The 22799-nt window shown below is 39.7% G+C and overlaps 2 protein-coding genes across 2 annotated transcripts in view; one reads left to right on the top strand and one right to left on the bottom strand.

Moving 5' to 3' along the window:
• Window positions 1-22799, top strand: part of LOC311005757 (serine dehydratase-like) — a 231964-nt gene that overhangs the window by 96919 nt on the left and 112246 nt on the right. The window lies entirely within an intron of this gene.
• gnmt (glycine N-methyltransferase) lies at window positions 12228-21769 on the bottom strand. The gene is made up of 6 exons (XM_083999024.1): window positions 21424-21769; window positions 18687-18814; window positions 18357-18470; window positions 17731-17873; window positions 16084-16205; window positions 12228-14459 (listed from the first exon to the last, which is right to left on the bottom strand). The coding sequence occupies exons 1-6, from the start codon at window positions 21630-21632 to the stop codon at window positions 14288-14290; spliced, it is 888 nt and encodes a 295-aa protein (XP_083855150.1). The 5' UTR covers window positions 21633-21769; the 3' UTR covers window positions 12228-14287.

Below are 22799 nucleotides of genomic sequence, written 5' to 3'. Positions count from 1 at the left end.
GCCCTTCATAGCAGAGTTTAAAAACAGATGGCCAGCCCTGTTTTCTGAGAATCAGGTAATGTTCATGTTTTTGTTTTTTTGTTTTAAATGGTTGTACATGTATTAAACAATAAGCTCTTAGTTTTGGGGAAAAAAAGAAAGAAAAGAAATGGACTCAACTCAAGTATGTCAGTGTTCTTTTGAACCAGGTGAATGGAGAAAATACAATGCAAATGCACAGTCTATTAGCATGAATGCAAACCATTAACCCACAACCTCAGAAGTTAGTTGAAAGTGACATGAGATCATTTTAAGATTAATCTGAGATTCTGACTCAATCTGTTTCAGATAAATTCGGAGTTCACCCGTATTACCACAGTCCCCCTGCTGTCAACCTTTATGGCTCAACTGGATCATTACTCCAGCCAACTGATGAAGGTTTTCAAAAAGAAGGGAGGGGCAGCAGGACGCAGAATTGAACTGATCATGGTTGCCATGGACCAGGTGTGTGTTTTTCACTCAAACCCTGACCCGGAGTTGAACTTTTTACATAAAAAAGCTGTTTAACCTCTTTACCTCTTATAAGGCGTTTCATTTTTAATCAAGTTTAGGTATGCTTTAGAGCCATATCATAATCAAATGTAGTATTATAAAAGAATGAACTCATGAGCATCATTAACACAATTTCTTATTATATTTCATTATTCAATATCCTCTGTTTATGTCACTTTAATATTAAAAGATACAAATCTAAAACCATTAGTTCTTTAAAAAGGGTTGGTAAAAGTTATGTTTTTGGTCTCCCACAGAATCCAAGCATTGACGTAAGACGGGAATGCATACTGAAAGCATTATGCGTCTACTTAAATGAAGAGCCTGACAACCTTGTCAAGAAGTACATGGTGAGTTATGACACTGTTAATCATCCATAGCTTTTACTATAGCTAATTAAAGCAGAAGTGAGTGATATATTTGTGTTAATATAAGTCTTAAATAGTTCTATCTTCCGACAGCAATCACTTCTATAGAGTGTTTGGTCTGAAACACGGGTCTGTCAGTCACTCTGCTCTGCTCTGAGCCGAGGAGAAAACATTTATCGTATCCTACAGTTTTTATCCAATGAGGAGAGAGAACGGCATGCAGGGCTGTGTGTGCAGCCAAGGAACGCCGTGAATGTGGTGACGTAGGGACGAGGACTGTTATGGTGCGTTCAAGGAAACTCGTTTTTTTCCGACCTGTGAAGTTGTACCAGTTCGATCTGGTACGAGTTCACGGGTCAGAAGTTACGAGTGGCCGTTATAGTGACTTTCACCGGTAAAACAGGTCGGAGAAACACGAGTGGGTTGCCTGGAACGCTACAAAGTCGTAAGTTGTGACTTGAAGCTGTAATTTATGATTTCAAAAGCCTGCCTGGAACGCAGCATTAGCGAAAACCACCGGATCACTCACTTCTGCTTTAATATAAAATAATGCAGCTTTTTAAACACTGTTGTCATGTTAATATTCAGAAACCTGTCTGGATAGCTACAACTTTATCAAAGATAGCAGAGACATTTAATGGACACATTTTAAATATATATGAATATACAGTATATGGTCACAAGTCTAAAATTTAGAAAATACACTGCAGGTTAATAATAGGAATCACTTCTGTAAAAAACAACAACCATGAAACTCATAGATAATCCTTAATTATTCATTTTTGAAGCTGTTTTTGCAAACCATGGTGCAACAGATCTCTGTGACCCAAAGGAGTACTTCCTAATAGGATAATGTAGATTAATTGTTCAACAAACACAATTACCAGTCTTATTCTTGGAAGAAACTGGAAAATATTAATGGAAAATATACATTAATAATACATATGTTTTATTAATATTGTTTCTTTCTGTTTCTTTCTGCCACTTTGAGGATGTTGATGTAGGTGCAGAGAGAGAAATGGAGAAAGTGGTTTTGGGCATCTACGCTGTGCAACCAGAGGGAGCAGAGGCAACAGATCCACTCGCAGATGTTGGCATCCTTGTTGAAGGATGCTCGGTCCTGCAAAACCTCAGAGATGTGGGAAATGGCTGCGCAGCCCTGTTTGGCTTGATCTACTGTTTAAACTTGAGCTATCCCAAGGACCTGCGATACACTTTTGAGTTTCTTCAAAAAGTGGTGATGGGATTGGATGGGAACAAGCTCTCCACTAAGGTGCAAGTCCTCAAAAACAAACTGCATGAGTGAAGTGCCATCAAGACTGTAGAGAAGAACTGGATTTGGATCGGATCTCTGTTGATCCGTACTCGAGAAAAAGCCAGCGCTTTGGGACTGTGGACTGATGCTGGACTTGTCAAGTTTCAAGACATTGTTTTTGTTGGTCTTTAATTGTGTTATTTGACATTTTCCCCTTTTGGTACATTTTTACACAAGTGATGGAGTTTGAATTCATAAAGAGTAAAAGTAAGATGGTCTGCAGTAAATCTTACCTCACAGATTGAAGCATGGTCATGATGGTCAGAGACAGTCATATCCATGCACACACTATGTGTGTGGAGATGCAAACAGTGCCCTGAGACTGTATCTACGAGGTACCAGTTATTAAAACACTACAAATTGAAACATTATCATTACGGTCAGAGACACTAATATCCATGCACATACTATGAATGTCCATGCTCATTCAAAACATGGAATGCTCTTAAAACTCATTTGAGTCGATGTCATGTAAATGTGTTAGGTACTAGAAGTGCAGAACTAGGAGTTTTTACATGCCCTTTGTGCCCTGGAAGTGAAATACCATCTAGTAGAGAGTATTTTTCTCACATCAACAACCATCTGAAGCGTTATGAAACAGTAACTTGTGCGTTTTCAAATGTACTACATTTGAAATACTTTGAAATCACATAAGAATAGGAGGCATCCACATTGCACAGTTAAAGACTTTAAAGTTGAATTGGTGAAAGGTGGTAATGTAAATGGTGATGAATATGCATCTGAAGACCATCCAGGTGATCTTGGAGAAACTGCTTCAGACTTAGATTGTCATAATTTGATTGAAACTGACACACCAAATGAGAACTTGCAAGAAACAATCATTCAAAAATTGGCAACTGTTCTTTTGAAATTAGAGGTTTTTTCACATGTGCCATGTTCAGCAATTGATGGCTTGCTTGAGGAGTTACATTTCATTTTGACCTCAGCAGCGCTGCCTATATCACACAGCACAGCTTCTGATATTTTCAGTAAACATAACCTCCAGGTTGACCAGCTCATAATTAGTATTAATATGTTCCCTTTAAAGTCTCTTTAGCAGTTACTTGCTCGTAAAGATATAGTTGATAAGCTTGTTGATAATCATACAACTTTATCTTTAAATGTAAACCAGTATGTGTCCTTTAGGATGGCGAGCATCACAAATCACTGGACTTTAGGTAATTTACCTCCTGGTTGCAGCTCGTCCCTTTCTTCAATCTACTTGGCACTGTTATGCAAAAGTGATTATGTTAAAACTTTTGGGTATGAAAAGATATTTGAACCTCTGTTGCATGATGTAGTGATTCTTGAACAGCAAGGTCTATACATTCCAGGTTTTTGACATTTTCAGTAAACATAACTTTTAGGTTGACCAGTTTGTAGTTAACCAAATGTTTTAGTTATCTATACAACTTAGATGGTTCAACAAATGTGGATTTAATCAGGTGTGGGATTAAAAGAGTAACATGATGTACCTATACTCTTTAATTTTATTTCCTAAGTATATTTTCAGTTTTTGTGAATGTGATGTGTATATTGTACACAAACACATTGCATTCTCATATTACAACATTATACACATGTTGTGTAATAGTCCCACTGTTTCCTAATGTTTCCAGAGTATAATAAAGTCTCAAGTGAAATTAAGAAACTTAAATTGTATTTATTTAACTTGTTGATTTAGCCAGTACAACTAGGGTGTTGCATTAACACAAACCTACCACCTTAATAATGTTCATTTGTGTTAAGTTAATTGAACTCAATCATATTAAGTTAACTTAATGTGGTGTCAGTAAATCCAACATAATATTGTTGTGTTTATGCAATATAATAATGTCATGTAGCTTTAACGTAAGAATATTATGTTAGATTTACTTAATATGTGTTGTTGACATTAATAGTGATTTGCTTTTCCTGTTTAAATAACACAGTTTTGTGGGACCGGTTGACATAACTTAGTTGAGTAAAATCAACATTTCATTTCTTAGAGTGTAGCTACCTTTTATTTTCATTTTCATTTTTTTGGTTAAATCTTATTCAGTCCTACCTCCTTTGCATTTATTTGAACTAAAGGGCAGGAAACCCAGTACGTGCCATTTAGGGTTATCTCTGTTATCACTCCCACTCACAACCAGTGTCTGAGTGTGAGTCACAGAGAAAAATACCTCCTACGTATTAATGTAATACTGAAAAAAGCATTTAAAATCAATGTTAACTAAAGAAAAGAGGAGAGAGATTAAAAACAGCCCTAATGTGATTTTCCAGTGGCTTTACAAAATGCATCAGCAAACTGTTGTACGGCAAAGAGAGGGCTTTGTTGACAACATCCCCTGCAAATTCAATACAAATGTAGTTCAATCAAAACTATGTGTCTGGGCTTTCTGGGAACAGAAATTGTGCTTTTAATTTCCAATAAAAGGAGGACTTCTCATCTAGGGGGAGGAAAGTCAAACAGAATAACTTTCCACAGTCCAAACAAACACAAATTGGCCAATTTTATGACAAAAGAAGATGAAGTTTTAACCACAACGTTAAATTTATGGAAGATGGTAGTTGAAACAGCATCAAGAATCCAACTACAAAACTTTTCCCTGGTAGCACGACGTGCTTAGCAACCACAGTTACATGAAAACATTGACAATGCTGAGCTTCACTTTAATACTGCAATGAGGGGATGGTGTACAACACATTATAAAAGTCACTTCAGGCAAGCATAATTAAACTATGCTGATAAATAATGAGGTAAATGTTTGGAATTAATGAATTATTATTAGATTTATATTTTCATCTTTTTCATTCTGCTTTTTAGTAGCTTGGCTGACTGTGGGGACAGTAGATGCCACACTGAAACATCTCCACACCTAGTGGATGGATTGCCATACATGACATTTATGATGAATCTTACTAACTTTGTTGATCTCTGACTTTTCCTCTGGTGCTATAAAGGTCAAAGTTCTCACTTTTCCTGTAAAATACCTCGACAACTACTAGATGGTAGAACATCCATGGTCCCTAGAGGCTGAATCCAAATCACCAACATGTTCTCACTCCCATGTCATATGGATGCCTAGTCTGGGTCCCTTCGGCGCCACTTTTTAACACATTAGTTCTGACCACAGCATTTTAATCTTTTTTTTTATGGTTGCGTTTCGGCGCTAACAGTATTTAGTTGAGGTCAGAGAAAATTAGAGCACTGTGGTCTGATTTAATAAAGAAAAAATTGTTTGCCATTAACAGTTTTCTTACACTTAGCCAAAGCACTGATATTGCCTAAACCTATCACAGATGGCCCTCCATCCATCACAAATACATGCTGGTGACTCTGCTGCTGTCGGTGAATGTAGCACTTCATTCATGCAGTGCCCTGCACGTTAACAGTGATGCTCATGGGTCAAACACTGTGTTAAAACGTTATGTGAAAAAAGCTGAACCACATGTTTGTATATGACCTCTAAGGAATGTAAATGTCAATGACTTCAGTGAAGCCCTGACTTTTTGTCTACCACCACCATGAGTTTGGCTTTTTCTGAAGTATTGCAACATCAATGGTATGGATTGTGTGGAATTTGACACACATGTATACTATCCTCACTGGATGAAATATAAAAAAACCAAAAGGAAGCTTAACCTGATGATGACAAGCAGGTCAAGCAGCAAGTGCACACAATTTGAGGACACGCAGGAGTAATTGCCATTCAAATTACTAAGCAAATGTATGCTCTTAAGAGGATGAACCCTTTAAAATTGCTCTCATGGATATCACTACAGTATATGTCATACTTCTTGATACTTCATGGGGAGTTTACCACTGGACTCACACTATGATGTTTAATGGCGATGAGTGTGGGCTTTACCTAAATCCTTCCTTAACATTTAAAAACCTGTGGAAACCATGAGCCAGTGCAGGAGCAGACTTGCCAGGAGGAAAAAAACCCATCTTATGAAAATTTTATGTGATGATGTCCATGCGTTTGTGTGAGTGTATGAGTGTGTGGGACAGGGCAGGATGTGCTGTACAGTATGCCATTAGGGGAACTCACCATGTGGCTGCAGTTAGGAGAATGAATGCTGTTTCACTGGTGTGTGTAGAAATGGATATCCACCGTGAACCCCCACCACTGTCCCCCGCAGCCCCACCCCCACTCTTTGGGACCCACAAAGCCTCTGAACAACAGACGCAGTGTACTCAGGACTGTCAGTGAAATCACTGCTGCGAGAGCCTGTGTGTGTCTGTGTGTCTGTGTGCTTTGTGCGCACAAGAGTTACACCTTCCATGTGCGTCCTGTCTGTGTATGTGTGAAAATGACATCTGTATGTTCATTTCTACATGCCTGCTGGTTTGTTTGGGTGCGTGCACATGTTTTTGTTTGTGTGTGTGTGTGTGTGTGCGTGCGAGCGTGTTTGTGTGTGCATGTGCATGTGTGTGTGCACAGTCTGTGCCATTTCTCAGAGAACTGAAGACACATTCTTTGAGAGGTGGGCGGCCCAGAGGAAGCAGAGGGGCTTTCAAACGGTATGACGAGGTTGCTGTTTAACTTGGAGAGCTTGACTGTTATTTCTGTCTAACCTGTAGTGAGCTGGCAACACTCTGAAATGAACCTGGAGGACCGCTGGGACGAAAACCAAGTGTACGGCATGAATGGGAAGCTGGGCGGAGAGATAGACAGTGAGAGAGGGAGACCTCACACACCAAAACTTTTTAGAGTCCAACTGAAGAAAAACAAACCAAACAGGGTGTTGTGAGGAGGCCTCAGAGTCACGGCTGTCGTGACTGCACCTCTCTCTCTGTGTATATGTGTGTGTTTTTTCCACAGGAGTGAGGTGCGCAAATGTGTGCACATAAAAGGACTTTGTCTGTGTGTATGTGTTAATGAGCATACACTGCTGTAGCTTCATGTACAGTAAGACCACAGAACAGTTTATTGAGCTATAACTGGAGATCAGGCCGGACAAGCTACAGTAGGGAGGTTTGGCACACACACAAAACATACACACAAAGTCAGATTGATAGGAAGTTGTCCTCACAGCAAATGAATGAACAAGTTGAAGAAAATCTTCTTAATTCACAAATTTATCACATTCAATTCATGAATGCACGTTTCCTGCTCTCAGGCAGGTGATACACTCTGAACAAGTACAAGCATGACATTTAACAGAGACATAAAACTATGAAAAACTATGCTGATAACTATCAGAATGTAAACAGTCTCAGTATAAATCCTCTAACCTGATGTCTCTTCCCTCTCATCATTCTGACACACTTGACATTTTATCTATAACAGCATTTATCTCTACGATAAGAAAAATCTTGGCGCCATAATTTCCACCTTCCATAAAAACCTGAACCCTGAGGCCTTTGCATTAGTTTCAAAGTCCAAATCTCAATATAATTTGATTTTGCCCGTCCAGAATATTTAAACACCATGATTATTATTTCAAAGCAACACCAATGTATCACGTCTTTAACTGAAGTTTGCATGCTAACCTGCTAACCAGCAGCCATGAGCTCATATTTCCAATGGCGACTCACTGTAGCCCACACTGTGCTGAGTGCTCCTTATGTTATCAATAACTCTTACGTATTTAGGTTTACCTTATCCTTAACTGTACCTAAACTTTAACTAACATTTAAAAAATATATTTTATCATCATAACAAACATGTGAACACCAGTGAAGTCATTCTGTGAGCCTGAACACTGGGCGATTTCCCATTGTGGTAATTTGTCCACAGACATAACTGTGTCCCAACCATTAAATTCAGGCCTTCTCTTTTGATATATGTCCCTGTTTAAACACTGGGAGAAAAATATGAGTGCAGAATTTTACTGCAATTACAAATCTGTCTCTGTGCTCTCTCAAACCTTGCCAGTCTTGCAGATTGATTACAGCTTGCATTTGTTTTGTCCTCATGCAATCCTTCTGTCATAAATAAACCATATTGATTTCCTTATGTGTTGGTCTGTTTGTGTGTGTGTGTGTGTGAGAGCTTGTGAAACCGAGAGGAACTTTGTCATTTATTTGTTTAGGACCCAAAAACAAGCTAAGCGTTGTCCAGTCGCGGGCCGCTAGCCAGAGTGCTTCCTTCACTCACCAGGCTTTATTGTTCTTCAGGCTCTCTCTCCACAGCAAGAGGATGTTGTCTGTTTCTTGATTCTCTTACTGGCCCCTCTCATCACACACACACACAAACATGGACACAGAGCACAGACGCACACACAGACACACACCATTCATGTGGGAAAGAATGGGCCCAGTCTGGATTAGGCTATTCCCCTGCGTAACACTAGACAAGGCATTCAATATCTCCAGCTTTCTCTGTCCAAACAGTATCTTGGCACAGGCTGAGTGGAGGGCTGGAAAATCCCAGAGCTGCTGTTGAGTTTTTGGTGTGACCCACTCTTTTATTATAACGACTCTATAAATGCTTACAGACCCTCAACTTGGCCCGTCCCAGGGAGAGCTTTCAAGAAAGAGCCATGACACAAACACACAGACATTATGTACACATGACGCATCGCAGAAAGGACACGCATATGTACGCAAACAAAGAGGTGAAGATACGATAAAACAAACACACACACAAACTATCTATTCTTTAGCTGTGTCCACTTTTCTCTACAGGAATCAAGCAGTGGCAGCTGGGAAAGAGACAGCTGGGACTCCTTAGTCTTGCTCTCTGCGTCCACACACACACACACACACACACACACACACACACACACACACACACACACACACACACACATAAAAAACATCATTTCTCATGCGCCCTGGAAAGAAAACGATCAGTGATGTGGGAGGAAGAAGTGAAAAGAGGGGAGAGGTGGTGGAGAAAGAAAGCAGTTCAGTGAGTTTATTGGAAGACATCAAGCTTGACAAATTTTTCTTTCTTTTTTTTTGTTGCAGCATCGTCCCTGTGTGGACTGTGAGGCTAATAGAGGCCATCAAAGCACTCAAGACCCTCACCTTGCTGTAGTGTTTCAAGACACTCAGATTGGTCTTGGAAACTCACAGAAAGACAAATAAAAAGAGAAGTGAAAAATCAGTTTTTATTCCCTCTCCACATCCCCTCCCTTTTCTTCTCCTACCTCCTTACATCTGGAAAATCATCATCTGGCAGCTCACGGTGGAAGCAGCTGAAGCCAGTTTAGATACCGTCTGACTTTTCCCTCCCTCCTCAGCTTTTTCTCTTTCAGCACCTCTGGATTTCTCCTGCATCATTTTTTTTTTCTTTACCACTTTCAGTCTCACCTCTTTACATGCCTCGTTTCTACTCCTCACTTTTCTGTTGAAGTTTCTCTTGGAAGATTTAGTTGGCAAAGATGTTAAAGTTTTATTACATCTTGTTTCTCACCTTCTATTCTTTTTTTCCATCGTCCTTTTCTATTTTAAGAATGTCGTCAAAGACCCACCTCCATTTTTCTATCTGGTCTGCTCGTGGATTGTATCTTTACTTTCACATTTTCAACGTTTTCAATTTCTCTCTTTTTTCACTAATTTCTGTGCATTTGTTGTTGTTGTTGTTTTTTTATAGAGAAATGTTGCTGAGAAATGACCATAAGTGACATTTTGGGAAATGCATTCATTCTGGCTGAAAGTGACATTATCAATACTCCCATGTCTGCACACTAAAGGTGAAGCTGTACAAAATAACACATGAACAACATGTTGTGGTTTTTACGGGGAGGTTATGTGCCAAACTATTTTCTTGGCTGGGTAGCATGAGGTTGCCTGGCAACCTGCTGAGACTCCAGGAAACTAGTGCGGAAATAGTCTGGCACATAACCCCTATAAAACCACAGCATGTTCTTTTTTTTTTTTTTTTTTACTCTTTGGTGTTTGCATGGATTAAATAAACAAGATATAACATGTTAATTAGTGAGTTCTGGAGGTGCTGGTGCACAGATTGTTTTTACCTTGGTTAGCATCTAGCTGTAGCTACCTATCCCTCTGCTATTGGCACTGGCTGCAGATTTATAGTTAGACTAAGGGTATAATAATGGTATATTCTTCTCATCTTACTCAATGAAAAAGAAATATCCTTTTTTACTGAAAATGCCAAATCACACTAAGAATGGTCATGGAGATCATTGACATAAATCCCAATGGGCTTCCCAAAACCCCTCCTTTTATTTCATTGCAGTTACTACAACACTTAGCCTACTACAAACTGTAGGCTACGTTAACATGATGTTCCTCATCAATATGAAAATGTTAGTCATATTTAATGGGTTATGTTTGGTCGCTTATCGCTATGACTGATAGTCAAAGCAGAACTGCCTTGGCAAATCCAACTTGTAAATCGGAATAAAGAACTTGCCAAAAAAGTCTGAACGAAGTTTGATTGGCTAGTTTGACAATAGTACTCACACACATTGTTAATGTCTTGTTAGGCACAAACAAGTTGTCCATAATTTCATTTCATGGTTGGTTTTGAGCTGTTACAACAGGCCATTGTGCTCCTCTCACCAAAAATATGCCCAAATTTCTCCAGACATCTGTGAGCTTTACACGATGCAAGTCTGGTTACAGAAGATTAACTATAAACAAACTGCTGTTTCTCCACTCTGTACAGATTTCTTGTTCTTATTGCCCAGAAATGACTGAGCATATGGGGAGAAGTGACAAAAAACTGCTGAGAACATGTCAATACCTACATGACATTTAATGGAAAGGTAGGGTATTGACGGCTGGAGTTCATCAACTCATTGTCAAATACTAGGGTCAAAAAGTATGATTTGAAAACCCTCCTAGTAATGGTACATGATCCAAGGAAATCATGGGAAAGATTATTTTCTACTAAATAAATGTTCAAGAAGAACATAGTGTATGAATAAGTTAACTCCACTCCTTTTATCCTTCACTCCTTTTTAAGGCACTTGAGTATAATCATTATTCATCATAATTACTCATCCCCTTCTTTCCATCCAATGTGTCTCTCTCAGCTCCTTCTGTTTTTGTTTGATTTGGCCAATGACGTGCTGTGAAAGTGATCCTTCCCAGTAAAGCCAGTCATGGTTGACCACTTTGACTCCCCTAAGTAGAGCAAAGCAAAGCAGAGCAGCCACATCTGGCAAATGGCTCGCACATCTGGTTTGTGTATCAATTCCTTTGCACGGCCGTCTACCACAGTCTGATAGTATACCTCGGAGACACGAGACGAGATGAGCTACAGACACTCCACTCCAGGGGAGGGGAGAGGGAGGGGGGGGGGGGGGGGGGGGGGGGTGGATGATGGTGAGCGAGTTCATGCTCAGAGGCCTGATAGACGATGCAGGAAATGTCACTCACAGACAACGCGTTGGACAGTAACACACCTGTGTGCTTCAATGGATCTCTTTGTAACTTTCTTAAAGTCTTTGCTCTTCAACACATATTGTTGCAATGACTACAAACAGAGCCAGAGCTTTTACTTCTTCTTTTACAGGTTGTAAACTTCCACAGAGAAGTAAAAAAAAGGAAAGGAAAGGTCTTGGATTTTCAAAGTAAGATAGCAATCACCATAAACTTTATTGAGACCAGACCAGTGCCATTAAAGTCAAATGAGACATTCTCTTGGATTTAAATGTTTGTTTGTTATTAAAGTTCAAGAATTACACTGGTTACAGTGATAAAATTCATCATGCGGAAAGAAAGCAAGCAGCAGTTTACTAATGGACTTTGCCACCACTTCACCTGGTATCTGAGTACTTACTTAATGTAACATCGCCCTCTTGTGTCAGACCTGCATTATGCACTAAACCTGATGTACAGGATGCAGGAGAAACAACCGTTTTACCGTTTTGTGTAGTGTATAAAAGGTGTGTAGTGTACTAAAGTTTAAAATACTAATTAAACATATACACTATATACTATACTATTATGTTACCCAAGAGTAATACAGTACTTAATCCCCAACCCTTTACAGTCAGGGGAAATACACTAAATCATCCCCATGAAATTTCTACTTCAAGAAATAGACCAAGCTATCACTACTGATCCAACACCACATACATATGACATGACACTAAAACACTACTTAATTCAATTTTTTAATATCATGCAAAAGAATTCCAACAATCACGTAAGCAGTAAACTTTATAAAATCCTTTACACGTTCTTAACAGAAGTGTCAACATAAGACTGTTCTGAGAAAGTTTAATCTCTACTCTAACATCCTAACCCATCTGAAATTCAGCCATTCTCATCATATCCTGAACCTACTGTTCATATTAACTCAGTCATTACAGCTACCGCATGCCGTACACTTTGTGGCACACATCTGAATGCACCATGCTGGCAAACAGCAGGGGCAGGGACAATATTTGATTTCTCAGTGGTGGAGCTCTCTTGTAATTCAAAAAAAAAGAAAAAAGAAAAGTGTTTTAAATTTGGTTATCGCCCAAAAATTCTTCCATCATCATTCTCCTCATTATTTTGGTAAACTCAATTAATTTAGACACTACACAATACATCTTTGAAGCACAACTGGATTACATTCAGTCTTTCCTTCTTTTGAAACAAAAAAAAACATTCTTTTGAAAATCTTTGGTTGATAACACATTTTCAAGGGTTAAGGAAATACCTTGTTTGTACTGTGGTGCAACTTTTTGCATTTTTAACCAGTTTGCTAAACCCTGTTTTATCCATAAATTAAATCTTAGTTTGTACCTTTGGATAAACACTAAACTTGTAACTCAACCCCGGGCCTGTCATAAATCCACTGGGACAAATTACCAGAACATGAAAGGCTGTTTTGGCTCAAAGTACACTTGACAGAGATGGGTGAAATGTAGCCTAATTGCAACAGTAAATGCAATTTCTATTCAATTTTGAAAAACTATGTCAGAGCAGGCTTCAGTGGAAGCTCTCTTGTTTTGTTCCCCCATCTTCACAGAGTTCAGAGGTCAATTAGATCTGGAGCTGGTAGAGATTTTAGTGAGGAGCTCAAGGACACTTGAGGGCGGAGCCGTGTTTATCTAACTGACTGACAGGTACGTGCCTCCCATTCAGGGAAGGCAGTTTAAAATAACATCTATGTGATTCACAGGCTTCACTGGCTGTATCCTGGTCTAATTAAACAGACGTCAGTGATCATCCATTGTGCAAATAAACGGAATAAACTGGGGACAAAAAGTAAGGCTATTCACTTAAAATATTCAAACTGCTGTCACACTGTGCCTGTCAAAGGTTTGCTTGAACTTACACAAAGGCAGTAGGAGAGAATGAAATCAGCTATTCTTTTGCTTTCCAGTTTGAAAATACATGAAAAATTATGACTACTTTACTCACAAAACACAAATACTTTATCTGTGTTTTTAAGACCCTTGTGGTAAACTTAGAAAATACAGCTGTCTAAGAATATATCTTAGTACATTACTGGCATTAACAGCAGGTACTCCATCATGAGGAATATTACTAATGTACAGCACCATGTTGATATCAAAGTTCAGAAAGGCGGGAAACAGGAAAAGAGGAAAACACAAAAGCAGCACACGGCATGTAGGGAAGTTACCAGATATGGACAAAACTGTGGTCCAATAGATTTTGAATATATTTTCCAGAAATGTAGTTGACCTATTTTGGACTGTCACCAATCACGCTAATCATTAATGCCATGAGAACATATAGAGATTAAAATCGGCCAGTTGTTCCTGGTGAAGCAAAGAGTTTCTATTGATTTGACATTTTATTACAGAAATTGAAAACTTGTAGCAGCTCTAAAGCCAAATTGTATAATATACAACTTTCCTGGCCATAAAAACAAATCACTGACAATAAACTTCCGGTAAAAGCCAGTCTCATTATTTATACAGTAATGATGTAGTCACAGTCTGTCAGGGACATGTGGATGACATTAATCTCTCTGTTCTCATCACTGAAGAGGTTAAATCTCCCAAGACTAAAAATCTGTTACTTCATGTTTTATTTCTAAAAAAACTCTACGATGAAATCTTTTTCAAACATATTCAAATATGATTTTGCCCAAATCTGGGGGACTGTTAGAGCATGATGGGACTTGAAGAGGGCAGGAAGCTTCATTATTTTCCTGGCTGTGCGCATGTGAAGTGGGGCTGTTGGTTGGTGAGGCTGTTAGGCTTTCTTCTTACAGACATGGATGAAGTAGCAGGGAGCTTGGCTCTGGCCGGGGACGTACGTCTTGAAATCTCCGTAGACGCTGTGCTCCATTTTTCCATTGAAGGCCCCCTTCAGCAAACCACTGAAGCTCTCCAGGCAGTGAGGGTAGTAGGACAGGCGGAATTTACTAAGAAGGACAAACGGAGCACACAAACACACTATTATTCCTGCTGACACCCAAACCATGTACTTCTTACTGTGTCTGATATGTCTGGGAGTATAGAGTCCGTCGACCTTGACTGTATGAGAGTCTAGAACAACATTACAGGGTCTTCACAGCAAAACAACAACTCGCACTGGGAGACAAATGTTATGAAAAGGTTGCCACATTATGCAAAGAGTTGCACAGAGGCTACCACAACACTATCATTATCAAATCCTTCATATCTGCCTGTATGATCCTCTTGATATGCATGTTTATGATGGGTTGAAGTCATTTATTTGATGTGCTAAATACAACCTTAAAAAGAATGCTGTCTGAGAAAATACTGTTTCATTATCAAACGTAATGTGATCCCAGTTTGACATGACTTGTGGCAGTGAGAAGTCAGCTGCTATGGTGTCATGAATCTTGCTCCTGATCTGAGATGGAGCTTAGAAAGTTGAAAAAAAAAAAGATATCACACAATGTCTTATTTGAGTCTTCTAGGTCATAATTTGTGCTATATGTGGTTCTGCAATTCTAAAAGTGCTCATCAGTCCATCTCCAGTGTGTTTGTAAAAGCCTGAGGTCACATACATACAACATCCTCTTGACCTGATGTGTTTCAGCTGTGAGGACTCTGTAATTTAGTCTGGGGACTCGACCTCCTCTAAATCGTGGATGTGTGTTTGCCAACGTGAGAGGCTGTGTGAACTGTGTGCTCTCACATTCCTTCACATGTTATTTTCAATACAGACAACAATAGCAATTGAGAGACACAAAGCTGGAAACTGAAAATATTTACTACTTGATATGAATTATTATTTCAGTTTTGCATGTGAAAGGACTGGTTAGCCACAAAAAAAAAACTATTTTGCTTTATTGCTGAGAATTAGATGGGAAGATCAATACCACTCTCATTTCTTTCTGTTCAATGTGAAGCTGCAGCCAGCAGCTGGTTTGTCTGAAGACTGTTTTTTTCAATTTTGGCCGTAGCTTCATACTTACACAAATGTGAGAGTCAAATTATCTTCTCGTTTTTTTGGAATTGCTTATGAGCAATTCCAGATTTACATACCATTTCTATTTCAGTTAACCGTGCTGAAATGATTAATAGAGTCCAAAAAGCTGGAAATTAGTTAACATCTTAGCATCTGTGGTTCCTTCCTCCTCAAATAAAAGTTCTTGTTTTTGTTTGTTGTGTTTTGTTTTGAACCGGGGCCGATTGCAGCGACTATAGCCTCTCCATGTGGGGCGCCTGCTCAACCCACTGCACCAAACAACGACCCCCTAGTGATTTTTTAAACTATTAAGGCTTTTGTAGAGGGGGCAAAGACAAATGACAAGTTGGGAGTTACGTGGTGGTGACATTTAATTAAAATGCTGGCTTTTTATCAAGGGAACCAGAGCCGATGCTTACTTCTGGGGTGACCTACAAGAATATATCACCATTGCAACGCTTTATTTATTTGATAACTGGCAGAAAAAAAAAAGAAAAAAAAAACACAGATTATCAAAAAATTGTGATAAAAAGGCAATAACTGCACTCCTAGACACATGCACATTAGTGTTGCAGACCATGTTCAGCCCTCTTAGAGACCTGACCTACCTGACTTCAGGAAGATTCTGGAGGGCGGCCTGGGGCACGGTGATGGTGTAGTCCAGAGTGATCATGTGAGGCTTGTTGTTGACCCACAGCACAGAGGTGGAGATGTCCTGAGTTAGATCACTCTGCAACAAAACAAAACCCAACACAACACACGTTTATACAAGACAACACACCATACTCCCAGGCAGCACCTCTTCACTGTCTTGTCAGTCCTGTCCACATGTGAGCAAAACTGAAACCTCATTAGAAGTGACACCAGGAAGTTGCTCTTATTGTTACGGCATAGAGAGTTGGACCATGAGAGCAGACTCTGGGATTATGGGGGTATCAGAAGTGGATTTTTCTCTAGCACACAACTGTTGACTTAGTGCTTATATCTAGGTCTTCCAGCTGGATAGCTCATACTTTGGTGGGATTAAAGAATATGGTAGTTGTTATGAGGAAAATAACCTAAGTCAAATATGGATCATTGCTGTTTGGCACCTGCTGTTGTGTCTTTGTCTTTTTCATATATATGAATATTTGCCAAGAGGCTTGGTATAGCCAACTGCAGGACTGGCTGTTTATGAAGTCCCAGCCACATAAATGTAATATTTCCAGCAAAGTAGATGCTACATATCAGTTTTGGCAACATAAGTCTTCATATGATCCCAGACAGCCTTTCTTCCTCAGTGACCCTGACATGATCTGTTTTTTTCCCCCCGACTTGAAAAAATGGATTTAAAACTCGACAATTTCATGCACGTTTCCTTATGTTTCACTCGAGCCAGTTTCAATGAAAATCTCACAATATCCGGCAGCTCTGACTAGAGATTTAGGTCTTAAACTCAGCTGCTGCTAGGGATAGTGTATGTAAACCATTCATAAACAATACTGTCTGTCAAAGGGCTCTACACAAAGAAATAGAGAGGCTAGTGTGCAGAAAGTTTAGATTAAAAATCGAGATTTTGTGTGCCCTGCTGCATCTTTGATGCCTTTGAATTGTTTCTCACAATCATGCAAGTGTTTTCACTTTTCTTCAGGAATCATTCCAAAACTGATCCATGTCGGTCTATATAGTCTGTTTAATAGTGAAGTGAGTAGATACTTAAAGACAGAGAAGGGAAAATAAGGACAACTAAATAACGAAAAGAAAACACATTTTTGGCAACACTGCACCATAAGATTCTTGGCATTCACACACTCAATAAAATTTTACATATGGTGAGGAAGACTATTTGATTTTTTCTTTTCTTTTCCAGCCACACACAATAATTCAGTTCTTTATATAACAGCCATTGTGGATGGAAACATCACAAACAGCTTCTGTGGAGGGCCAGGGGCGCTGCCTGCTACCAGGGACTGAATCCCTGCACTTTGATGCTAGAGTGGAATCAGTGATTGGAAGCATGTTGATGATAGCTTTATGCTAAGTGGGTAGCTGACAGTTCCTGCCAACATCCAGAGAGCAAAACACACAAAGCAACGACAGAAGTTATTACTCTAATCATGAAGAGTCAGTTCACATTAAACTGATAATGATCTCAACTGCAGGTGATGTGTCAGACACCTGGTTGCAGGTTGAGTGGGTAGTAACACATTAGCTGACAATTAAACCCAGATCTCATCTTATTGCTGATATAACATGAATAGTTGATGTTGTTGTACCTTGTAGTAGATGTTTTTGCCTTGTGGCGCCCGCCCAGTCTCCAGAATGTAGTCGTAGTTACGGTGGTCGATGATGAGGATCCCACCTGGTCTGACCATACTGGCAATGTTCTGAAGGGCCAATTTTTGGTCACTCTGGTCCCCTGAGAGCGTTAGAACATGATCAGTGATCAATTACAAATTAAATCAAAAGCAGTCTCATATATCCAAATGACATCTTGGATATGTGAGGCTGATTGGAGTCAGGTACAAAAATACCATCAACATAGGTTCAAGGACAAATCGTGTTTAGTTTGAAAAGGTGTGGAACAAATATCAGACATCTTCGATACTTGAAGTCAAGTGAGGAGAACATGAAGGAGAAAGTTTAAACCAGGTGAGACCTTGTTTTTCCAGCTCTCCTGTTGTTTAACATTTCACCGTGCTGCACTGATGTACTGAGGGAGGGCTAATCCAGCATCTATCAGTTTTATGAGGTATGGCCACAGGTGTGACAGGCACTTCTTTGTGTCAACGCAATACAAATCATAAACCATAGCATCAACCTTAGGATGAATTTGTCTTACCAACCCAGTTCAAATACAAGATGACAGAAGGTTTTTTTTCCTATTAAAGTAACTACGTACCTTTAAAGTCTGGTAAATGGGCGAATGAGTTACCAAGGCAGATAACAGCATCAAAGCCATCCCCTGGTTTCTGAATGTCTTCTGATAACGTCAGCCAGTTGGCCTCCTCAATAACTGCAGATAAGAGAGAAATGAAGGCCCAAAAAAGGTGAAAAAAAGGGAAAAAAACAAAAAACATAAGGATGTCGCCTGAGGAGCGCTGCATTAATTCTTTCTGGGTATGCACCGAATGTAAAATTTCTAGCTTAAAATGTCAAAGTAAAGACAACAGTTTGTGACTTTTAATGTTTTGCACATTCAATTTTGACAAAAAAGCAAAAACTGCCATACCCCACTGATCAAAAGCTTTTTCTTTTCTCCTCTCCCATCTTGACTTCAACGCGTACTTGAGCATTTTGTCGCTGGCATCCACGCTCACCATGTTAAAGCCCTCCTCCACCAACATGATGGAGTCCACACTGCAAAATAAGATAACAATAAAAAAGATCTGAAAACATAAGTTCTGTTTTTTTTTTTTAAATCCAATATCACAAACCTATAAAACAGCACCGACATTATTTTGTACCATAGCAAAGTCAGATATGTTTATCACTGGTGATTTTTGCATACTGATGTCAAATATTCTTTTCTGTGAGGAAATAGACTTTCCAAAAAGATTTTACAATAGATGTCTGGGGCACCAAGTGGCGCAGGAGGTTAAGCAGGTGCCCCATGTGTTGCGGCTATCGTCCTCGCTGCAGACGGCCCCAGTTTGAATCCCACATCGGGCGGCCTTTTCCTGCATGTCATTCCCCCTCTCTCTGCCTCCCCATTTCCTCTCTCTCTCAACTGCACTATCTAATAAAGTCATGAAAAAGCCAAAAAAAAAAAAGAAGAGGAGTGACGTCTATGTGAAGACAAAAAATGTTTCTGAAAGCATAAAAACAAGTCCCAGCCCTCCCATGTCAAACCGGCTCAACGGAGCCTGAGTAAGACTTTGTTCAAATACTACAGGTGATTTATGTTATAAAACACTGTTTGCTCATTAGCTAGAGACAATATCCAAACTGCCTGACGGCAACGAAACCGCGTCTACCAAAAAAAAAAGAAAAGACGACAACCACAAAAACAAATGTGAGAATGTCATCATCATACCACAACACCCCAGACAGGATATTCCCTTAATGTTTACAGGTATTGGTTATGATCGTTGATATTTGATACCCAGTAGTAGAACAGTATCTAGTAAGTTAATGTTAAACAGTATCCAAGAAAAGACAAATTCAAACAACAGGATTAAATTAAGTCCCGGTTAAAAAACAAAGAAAGACAACACAGGAGTGAGCGTCATTGGGCGGTAACCATAGGAAAATGTAGTACACTTAAATTGTTAACAAATAGGTAACAGCGTAGTAAGACTAATAGTAACTAATACAGGGTGTAATTTTAGCTCAACTTTAACCTCATGTTCAGGTTAATCCAGAAGTCTGATTCACTTGCAATTGTACAACATAAATCTAAAGTTAATCCCTCTGTGAGTCAGACTAATGCCACAAGTCAGCAAGTCATAGTGATTATGCATAGTGAGACTGCAAATCCCAAACTGCTCTTGCATAAGTTGCCTCTAACTCTGATGACAGAACAACTGGAGAGTCCATACGGACACTTTGACAGCCAAAAATAGCAGGGGCCATTTGTAACCTCATTCCACGATGATCGTGTTTACATCGCCCCAGATGGCCGTGCTGCTGAGACACACTACTACAATGAAATGGGGTCAAAGTCAGTGTGCTAATTTTCTCCATATTGGTTCAACACATCCAGTCCACCTCTGCTCTGTGAGATAAGAAGCTTTGCAATGTTTGCATATAACTGTGTTGCTGACCCAGAATAAAGGAGGTGGTAAAAAGTGATTATTAGCGCTATTTGAACACTTTTTCAGTGTAAATGATAGTAGTGGGTGATAAAGGTACATTTCCTGCACAGTTTCTCCCAGATAAGACCAGTTGAGGTTAACTAAGGGTCTTGGCTCACAGGTTAAAGTGTGATGTTTTCTGGTCTGAGCTCAGTCAGTGGCCTTGTTGGTGTCCCAGATCCCAGATACACTATCAGTGGGAGCAAACAGAGTACAGGGGAACCAGTCAAAACTCACTGCAGCAACCCAGTGCCAGTTCAACAACCACTGAACTCTGCATCTGGTATTCTGCACAAACTGGCCTTCAGCTCTTCAAACAATAGCATGAAAAGCCTCAAAAGCTCCATAACTCTGGCACCTTGAAGCTTTTGTTACAAGCACATGAGCTTTCTTAGCTATAACATTAAATCCAAGCCATAGACTCCTGCCAGAGGCAGGAACTGGTACACTGGCTTGTGCAACTCTGCACTTTCTTTCATTATTCTCTGGCTTAATCCGGATTTTGTTCAGGGGTTACCAAGGTCAACGGGTTGAAATTCCAGTCAAATTTGAGAGTCAGTACCTCCAGTTCATCTATATAGCCTACCTACCTCTCTGAAAACTGTTCTATTCATACTAAAAAAATACTGATATATCACATATTGACTTAGTAAAATGACACAAGTTATCCAGGTCTTAAAGCATCTTATATTCTAACATTTGAGACATAGTTTTATTATCTTATTGCAAAATCAGCCCCATATTGTGATCTTGTGCATTCAGGGTGGTCACACCCTTTCACAAACCTGAAAGGTAACATTAACAAATTTATCATCAGTCACTCCCTAGGCTACATGAAAATGTACGCCTATGGGATGACTGTGTCTGCGTTACTACTGTTCAATCCATTTTTTAAAATTACATACTACAAACTACAAACAGACCTAATCAATCACATAGCCTACACACTAAGTAGCATTTCATTTGAACAGTGCCAGTTTACCTGGAGGTAAGGACCGATGCCGAATGAAAGACTGGGTGCTACTGATTTTGAAAGAGCAATAAAGCTCCATGCAGGTGTGTTATGTTTGCTGGTTTTAAGGATGTATATTAAATTGATGCAACTTTAAATGGAGTTCGGCCAAAGCCCCGACAAACGTGTCAATGTAAACTGCTGAGTTGGCCTGACATTACCCTGTTCCGCAGGCTACATCCAGCACTCTCCGGACCCCATGCTCCCTCAGCAAAGACACCACCCAGCTTTTGTACTCCTGCGTCCTACTCTGCGTGTCTCCGATGTACAGCTGCCAGACTTTCGCTGCTTTGCCGTCGGCATATTGATCAGGAAGACCCTCGGCGGCCACCCCGAGAGAGCGGGTCCTAAACACGCTGTCGACCGACATACTGCTGCTGCTGCTGCCTCTGCTGCTTGTACCTGCCGCACCGTTTTCTCTCAGCTTTAACAGCAAACCGGTAATGTGCTCAGCTAACGGCCCGTTTACTTGTCCGGCAGGTACCGTCCACGCATGCTAACCCCAAATATCGCTTGTTATTATTTATATGAGCGAGGTAGTGGTAGAAACTTTAACCCAATGACACCGTGGCGTGGACTGACGCCTACTTTCTGATTGGATTAAGCGACGGGGAGGCCCCGAATGCGTCTTTACGTCACAAGACGTCGTAATTTTACCCAAATAGTTTTCTTCCAGGCGTAATATTCTCGTTTTCCTCCGTTGGACTGTGAAGAGTAAAGATGAGACTGTCATTCCCATTAATTGGGTAGAGAGCTGATAGATGATGGTTTGTTTGAGATTATATTTCATGTTTAAATTAGACCTACAGTTCAACGAGGCAGAGTTAGTAAACTGACAGGCTTTTACCTGTGAGGCAAGAGTCAGGGAATAAAAACAATAAATCTGACGCGATGCAGGTCTAACATTTCATCATTTATCATTTCATTATGCAAGTTGCCGAGGGAATCTATTATCTAGCCAACGATTAACAGGATGATTTTGGAAAAAAGTAATAATATTGTATTTACAATGTTATTTAACCATATTGACTGTAAAGCACATATAATATAGTGAAAATATTATGATTATTGAAAAATGCCTTGGATGTATGGCCTATTATAGGTGGACAACACGAATAACTAAAACTATGAGGAACACAACCATTAAAAAAAAAAGTACACATTTCCTTGAATATGTACAATTTTGAAATGAAATTGAATGAAACAGCAGTCTTCTTTTTCCCTTTGCTTTTTTCTCTTGTTTTTCTGTTCCCTCCCTAACAGTGAACTCCTCCTGTTGTGATTGGATGAAGTTCATGTATTTACTGGCACAGGTGAGGTTGTGGCAGCCACAGCCGGTGTCAGCCAGGTTAGGTTTGTACCACCCAGTTTAATCAACGCTACACTCCTTTCAGTTATATTTGTCTTAGGCGTACACACACACACACACACACACACACACACACACACACACACACACACACACACACACACACACACACACACACACACACACACACACACACACACACACACACACACACACACACACACGTAG

The sequence above is a fragment of the Trachurus trachurus genome (assembly GCF_905171665.1).
Source record: "Trachurus trachurus genome assembly, chromosome: 22".
Classification (NCBI taxonomy): domain Eukaryota; kingdom Metazoa; phylum Chordata; class Actinopteri; order Carangiformes; family Carangidae; genus Trachurus; species Trachurus trachurus.
The sequence above is the reverse complement of the archived record's forward strand: the minus strand, read 5'-3'. Positions and strand labels throughout refer to the sequence as shown.

Coding starts and splice junctions, on each gene's coding strand:
- gnmt (XM_083999024.1), bottom strand. CDS start 21,632: ATGTCGGTCGACAGCGTGTTTAGGACCCGCTCTCTCGGGGTGGCCGCC. Junction 18,471..18,686: donor AAAAGCTTTTGATCAGTGGG/GTATGGCAGTTT, acceptor TCTTATCTGCAG/TTATTGAGGAGGCCAACTGG. Junction 16,206..17,730: donor GCAAAAACATCTACTACAAG/GTACAACAACAT, acceptor GTTTTGTTGCAG/AGTGATCTAACTCAGGACAT.